This window comes from Limulus polyphemus, unplaced genomic scaffold, assembly GCF_000517525.1.
Source record: "Limulus polyphemus unplaced genomic scaffold, Limulus_polyphemus-2.1.2 Scaffold4452, whole genome shotgun sequence".
Taxonomy (NCBI): Eukaryota; Metazoa; Arthropoda; class Merostomata; order Xiphosura; family Limulidae; genus Limulus; species Limulus polyphemus.
The window spans coordinates 33079-40862 of record NW_013670062.1 but is presented as its reverse complement, the minus strand read 5'-3'; the positions used below and the strand labels follow the sequence as shown (position 1 = coordinate 40862).

The 7784-nt window shown below is 35.4% G+C and overlaps 1 protein-coding gene across 1 annotated transcript in view; it reads left to right on the top strand.

Moving 5' to 3' along the window:
• LOC106471168 overlaps positions 1-4825 on the top strand; it is a 55988-nt gene extending 51163 nt beyond the window's left edge. The window contains exons 4-5 of the mRNA XM_013931756.1: positions 3417-4574; positions 4796-4825. Of these exons, the coding sequence (XP_013787210.1) occupies positions 3417-4574; positions 4796-4825 (1188 nt within the window). The remainder of the gene's footprint in view (positions 1-3416; positions 4575-4795) is intronic.
• Positions 4826-7784: the final 2959 nt, after the last annotated feature.

The window sequence follows — 7784 nt, the reverse complement described above, 5'->3', positions numbered from 1 at the left end:
ATGCTTGATAACTATCTGGACATTAGAAAGATTTTGCATGTGAAAGTTGAAAATTTTCTGATGCATAAAAGTAATTTTAATTCTAAAATGAAAATTACTTTACATGATAGATAGGTAACATTCGAAAATAAAAAATGGCATAAGAAAAACATTGCTTTAAAAACCTTAAGTCTGAAAAAAAATTTGATATTTTGCATATGAAAGCATTCTAATGTTTACTGATAATCTGCCAAATTTAGTTAATATTCGCTCACTAATTTAAAAGTTATAGCATGAAAACTATAACAAGCATAAAATAGTTATGAGGTCCGTTCCAAGGACCGACCTAATTCTGAAAGAGTTAAGGCGTATTTCATTCCCCTTCTGGCCTATGGGCATTGATGGTCTGACTTGTTTGTCATCAATGTTATACAACACTTTACCACCACCCCTATCTTCTCCTTCATCCAGTTTGTTGTTTCCTCCTCAAAACTCAGTGGCTTACGAAGGTAACTCATCCTTTTTTTGCTTATTTTCTTACCCTCTATTTCTCATCTCTACCGTCATCCCGATCCGATAGACTTCTATGTCCTGTGCGTATCCATTGTTATTATATTGCTAGCACAGCTTTCTTCTGTGGTTCCCATCTCCTTATCCCTTGGCAACCCTCTTCATCCGGGGATCTCTCCCCTTTTACACTCACCAATTGAGTTCGTCCTTTGATCCAGTTGGCTTATTCCTCCTTGTCCTCTTCCCAGTACTTTGTTCTGTTACCTCTCATTAAATCCAACACCTCACCATTTCCTTTGCTTCTCATCGTCGTCGACCTCTGGAAGAAATCCTACAATTGGGCATGTGGACCAACCCTAACATACTCATCTCCCATTATTAACATCATATCGTAGTTTCAGCTTCTTTGGGTATTTGGCTTGCACCTGTAGCTATACTCCAATCTTTGGTGCAACTCTGACACTGGGTAAGTCATTATTAATCACGTATTTTCTTTCAGGGGCCCAATCTTCATACCTTCATTACTTGGATCTTGCTCTTTTGCAAGTGGTGCCTGGCCAGGTATTTTTTAACTCTAAATCTGCACTCTACACCATGAGTCACATCCTCATTTACCCACTTTCTTATTGTGGGATTGAGTTACTATATCTTTCTCCAGGTAGGATCACTTTCTCTCCCACTAGGATGTGCTCCTCTCATTTTCTGCCATGATTTTTACACATTCCACAACTGGGGAAAGAGTATGATTGGATCAGAAGTGGTGTGGTTCCCCTGTCCAGATCTTCAGATCTGACTCTCTCATCTTCAGGGGTATCATCTGAACATATACATCTGTTCTTCCTTCGCACTGGTCCCTCCTCCTAATCAGTGTGCAATTCTAGCTAATCATGTGAGGGGAGTACCATATCAGAAGTTATACTTTTCCTATACTGAAAATCTATTTATGATAGGTACTTCCTTCCACTCACACTTCCTTCCCACTCACTTTGGTGCTTCTGTCATTTGCCAAACTTTGAAGTGATAGTTCAGTGGAGGTGCATAGAGGGAGTCACATGCATCATGTGAGTGAACTATGCTCCTATTGGTGGATAGGTGATGCATGATGATTTGCATGAGACACATGTTGGAATCATTTGATTCCTATGGGGATGTATGGAAGATTTGTGTCATGCATAATAAACATGTTTGCACATAGAGGGCAGCAATAAACAAGAATAGCTAATCTTGTGAGTGGAAGAAAGTATCTATTGGAAATACATTTTCAGTATGGGAAAATTATAACTTTTTATTTAATGCTCGTCTGACATACACAAAGTGGCATTAATAACCTAATTTAGATGCTCATAGAATACGAGCAGTGTATTCATTAGTTATACGAAAATCCTCAATTGCTTTATTCATGGCTTTGATTGGGACCACAGAAGGTAGGAGTCATGTTGATGTAAACTTTGACTTTCTGTTGGTTATGGGTAATATATAATGAAATGTAAGAGAGAACTATCAACATATTGTGAAAGAGAGGATGTGACAGGTGGGTGTGGTAGGAGGGGTCTGATTTTCTGTTCGATAGCTTCGTAACCAAACAAAATTGAAGACTATAGAAATTATGGTTTGTCTGAGCAATAACAATTTTATAGAGAGTAATTTACATTTAATTTCATAAATTTTTAAGGGATGATGGATAAAATAGGGATGATAACGTGCTAAGAGAAAATGTTTCACATGGGTTACACTAGTGGAAATTCAGGCTTTTTTTTAATATTGCCTTGTAGAATTAAAAACTTAAAACGTGTATACTATTAAAATATGGAGCTAAGATTTTATGCTATTCTAATTGGTATAACATAAACAAAAAGTAGTATGATAAAATTTTGAATGTAAGACACTAAAACTTTGTGTCATGTGCAGTAAAGGATACCTGGGGCAATAATGTTAATCAGTAGTTTGTGTGACATTACATCAAAGTAAGACTGAATAATATTTTACAAGTCTTTCTTTACTGGCCATGTAATATGGGTTTTCAATAAGAAAAACCTAATAACATCTCAACCTTGTGCTTCACACGCCACTACTAGCAAAGTCTTTTACTTAATGTTAGAGTTCTTCAATTGTGCTAGCTTTACAACACATAAATTCGTTGTTAAAACACTATTCATATTAGCCATTTACAATAGATCAGTTATCATGATATATGACATATGCTGGAAAAGCAGTATCTGTTGATCATTAGTTTGTATAACATTATAATAAGAATGATAATAATGTTTTACAAGTCATTCTTTATTGGCCCTATAACTTGAGAGTTTATCAAGTTAGCTGTGAATAAAACAATGTTATTGAGAGGAAGTTCTCATTGGCAGTGATGTGCACCATACTGTGTATGGCTGATATTCTGTTATCTTTCTTATTGAAAACATGTAGTATAGGCCATTAAGGTAGATTTGTAGAACAATTTTAGCAGCCATTCAACCTTACTGTGATGTAATTTATCATTCCTTAATTTTTTTAAAAAGTTAGGAATGAAATGTTATGGTATTTATTGAGTTGTAAGGTGTACTGTAAGCCATTAAGATTTTTTAAATTTGCCTTCTTTGGAGTTGTAGGTTCAGTTGGTTTTTATGATTTGTCTTGTTACTGTTGCTGTCTTCATGGCAAGTGGATACTTGGAAATTTAATTTGTAAAACTGGTGGCTTTCAGCTTATACTTGATTTGAGGCTGATTTTTGAGTTATTGGATGACAGTTCCAAAAAACAGTTGTTTTTCTGCCAAGTGTTCCAAATTAAACTATACAGTAGTATGACTGATATTCAATGAATTAAAGAAATTTTATATAGTTAGTGGTTTTAATAATTTAAATAGTTATGTTCAAAATACTCTTCTCTGCACTTTTACAAATTATTATTATTATTATTTTTTACTGAAATAGGAGTTGCAGGATACACTTGTGTCGTGTGAATGGAATGTTAAGAAAGCTGTTTGTGAGCTGACAGGAGAAAAATATGTACCAACAGAGGAGGTAGAAATGACCCACTACAAAATAACTGAAGAGGAAGACAAATACAAATCATTGGAGAAAGAGCTTACCAATCAAACTGAATTGAAATGTCAGGCTTATAGTACTAAACAGTTACAAGGTGTCACGCCATCAGATCAGAATTTCTGTAGTGATGGTTATGATAAAAAAGAAAGTAAATGGTTGACAAAAATACATCTCACTAGTTCTACAAAAAGTTATGGTAAAAACAGCCCCAAATCTCTTAGAGGAAGATGTGTACAAAACCCTTTGAAAGATTTTTTGTCAGCTCTAAAAGCACAGGCATCCTCTGCTACAGAAGACTTAACAACTGTGAATAAAATTGATGAACCACAGGCATCTTCTACTGCAACTAAATTAACAACTTTCAAGCAAGATACATCAAAGAACCCCTCTACCTCAGTTAAATTAACATCTACTAATAATATAGCACATCCTTTTTCTAAAGTTTCAACAGAATCATTGAATGAATCAAAAACATCCCAAGCACATGTTACCTTGGATGGCACAGCAGCTGATAACATTGTGTTGCCAGTAACTAGTGATAAAGAAGGTAATGCATTAAATGTGTTTAATGATGTAAACAGTACAGATATTCATCAAATATCAAGATCTTTAGACCTGCTTGAAAACACAAATTTACATGATCATTTGCCCAAGAGTCTACCTGAAGATGGAAGAAGATTAAGCATGACCAGTGTGCAGGATGGCTCTTATGCCAACTGCCATATAGCAACCAGTGACAGGAGGAAGGTAAGCAAAACATCAAAAAAAAAGAAAAGAACAAATATTGAAATGCTGAGTGATGATGAAGATGACGACTACAAAAATGAAGATGTATACAATAGTGAAGCCAGTGATTATTGTGAAGATGATGATGAATCTTTAACACCATCTAGAGCTAATGTTTTGAATTTCTTTCAAACTGCTACTGTTGAAGAGATCTTGACTGTGCCTGGCTGTAGCAAAAAGAAGGTTGATAGTATCTTAGCATGCCGACCCTTTACTGGATGGGATGACTTAGTAAGTAAAAGTTCTAACAGTCTGATTGTAAGAAAGGTGCAAATGTATGTCAGTTTTAAAATACGTTCCATAAATTTATACCTATATCTACAGTAGTAGATTTTCAAATTGTTGTTATTCTTAAAGCAAATTTTTTTAAAGCAAACTGTTTATTTAAAAAGCCATATAGTTGTAAGATATACTATAGAGATGAACTTATGAGGTAAACATTGGTAATCACTAATGATTGAAAGTTATTTGGTGTTTAGTTGATGAAGTACGAGTTTCATTACTTTTGATTGTGGATAACTAGTGTGTTAAAAATGTAGATGTTTCTAAGCTTATTAATTTATAAACATTGTTTAATTATGAAATTCTGTATTTAATAAAATATGTGTGATGGCCATAATTACACACTATAATCAGACACTAATTTCTATTATATCAAACTTTTGAAAAGAATGTGCTGGTCCTTGATGTAGTCATGATGTGACAACAGCCCTCCACCAATAGGAGGTTGATACATCCTCCTTGCACAATAGATCACCATAAGCACTTGCATTAGAAATTAACTTTATTTTTTTCCTTGGCACTTTCATGAATGGATGTGTTTCTCAAAGTTTAAACTTTGTCCACTGTAGTGAGATTTGAGCTACCTTTATTCCAGTGTTACCTTTCATTCATTTTATTTTATTTTGAATTTGATTTAAACATACATCATCTTTCAATTACTTTGTACAAAAGAAAAAAATAAAAATAATTCTTTTAACTTTTTGGTTATTGGGTCATTAAATTGTGAGGATATAACATAACTCTCATAATATTTCATTCCTAAAATAAAACTTGTGGATGAAATTGTTTGAAAGTTGACAGGAACTTTCTTAAAGGTATGTAGTTTTTCGACTATTTCTACTAAAAATTCATTGTTTATTGTATTTATTTGCACTTCTGAATAGTTCAAGTGCAAGGTAATTTTCATGTTAAGTATAAAATAACTTTTTTTTTATCTTGCTGTTCTTCACGTTCAAAGTGGATGGGTTTCTTCCTCTTTGTAGGTCATTTTCCTCTGGACTATGGATGACCAAGGTTGACATCTTGGATGCTTTTTTACATATGCTGATTGCCTCATTTTCCTTATGTTTTTCTTATTCATGCATTAGGATCAGGTGTGCCAATTAAAGCTCTCCTCTTTTGCATTGCCTTGGCTCCTTATATCTTCTTCATAGTTATAGGAGCATTTGCTCTCCATATCAGTAGTCTTGGACTTCATTTCCGTTATTCTATGGATGACTGGCTTCTCTGTACTTCTTCTTGGCCACATCACTTCTCCAAGAAGCTGTTCATCTTGTTGGCTTGTCAAACCTTCTAACTTGTTCCGCACTCTGACCCAGTACTTGGTCCACTTTGGTGTCTTATTCAATTCTCGACTTAGTCAAGCTCTGCCTTCCCTCATTAGCCTGCAAGATAGGGAATGTCTACTCACCTCTAGATTTGCCTCTTCTATACTTCCTATGCAAGAGGTTCTATTTTTTGGGGGGGACTCTTGCACCTTTCAAACATCTTGTCCCCTTTAGGCTGAGCTTATACAAGGCTTCTTCAATAGACTTTGATTGTCCAATGTAATATTTCCTGCATTCCTCTGTCTTATTGTGATACTGCTGCCTTTTTCTTCTGAAAAGTTGATTTTGGTGGCTGGATCATGCTTCCACTATGTTTTGAAGTCCACTGCTGCTCTCAGGTTCTGATATCCATCCATTTACCAGTGCATCTCTTACAAATTGAGTCATGTCTCCAGATGACTCTACAGCCTCAGGGGATTGGTCTCGTGGAGCATACTTTCTACATCAATTTTTTGGAACTCCACTGCTCATTGAGCATGTTCCTATTTACTCCTTTGATTTGTAGATACTTGGTTATAATCCAGTGATAATTTTGTGGTTGTTTCCAATATCAGTTGTCAGGGTGGGATTCACTCTAGGGACCTTTGCTTACACAATTGAAATATTTCTTTTGTCTAATTGCCTGTCATGTTCTGGGGTATTTGAACTTGGTTGTGGTTTGTCTTCCTTGACAGGACAGAATTTTTCATACAGAGTGATCATTCCATTCTCAGGTCTTTTGTTGGATTTGTTCCCAATTGAGCATGCCAGTGATTGATACCTTTGTCACTCCTTTCAATTCCAAAAGTTTTCTCTTCTGGTCTCCAGTACCTCAACAAGCTGCTCCGGTTGTTGATACCTTCAGACAGGACTGTTCTCATCTCTTTCTGTATGTGACCTTAGCTTTTTCAACCTAAAGTGTCTTCCCTTTTGTCTTCATATCTGGGGTATATCCAGTCCATTGCTCACTAATCAGGTTTCTCCAACTGTGTAGTCATCTTTTATCCCATTTCTGTATATCAGTGTCAGTGGCATTTTTTACCACTGGTTCACCACTCTCTTGCACCAGGCCATTTTCCTGTTTCATATCTTTTGTCCTTCTTTCCCTCATTGTGTGACTGAGAATTTTTGGTTTTTAACATACCAGGCTATTGAGCAGTCTTATTGACTGCCTTTTGACTTCTTTTGCTATGGTTCCATCTTTTCTTCCCTGTTATTTTCACCTTGTTCTGGTCTTTCCTCATTTATTGTCCCCTTTTCTGTTTTCTTTGCCTAAATTGAAACTTAATATGGTTCTAAATGCTTTTAAACAGGCCACATTTGAAATATGGACCTCTTGCTCATTGCACCACCTCTCACTAAGACCCGTTTCCTTCTCCTTCCTTTTTGTGGTATTTGAAGCTCTTATCTTTATGCATTGTATGCCTCTCATACTTGGTGTATCCCCAACATTAATTCTTTCCTTCTTGGTTGTCAAGTGGAACATGTGAAACCCTTACCACTTAACAGTTCCTAGATACTATGGTGTTCAACTGGAAGAGTTTCTAACTTGTTGTGGTATCCCTCTGGGAAGAGTCTGACTAAGCAGCACAGTACAATGGGAAGAAGAACAGGGGTGTCCATTTCATTGTAATGGAGGTCACCTTCTCCTATATAACATACAAATTCCCCATGCATATCTGAAGTTTTTAGATTGATAAGCATTATAACAATCACAGTTATAGCTTTTGAAGTTTTATAGCACACTGATTATAGGGAACTAATAATAGATACTGTTCTTGGTGCCTCACATTGGTTATAGCTGTTTGGAGACGTTCTAGAAATTTAATTCTTACATAACAGTACTAGTTAAAGCGTTTATGTACACACATGTATTGTT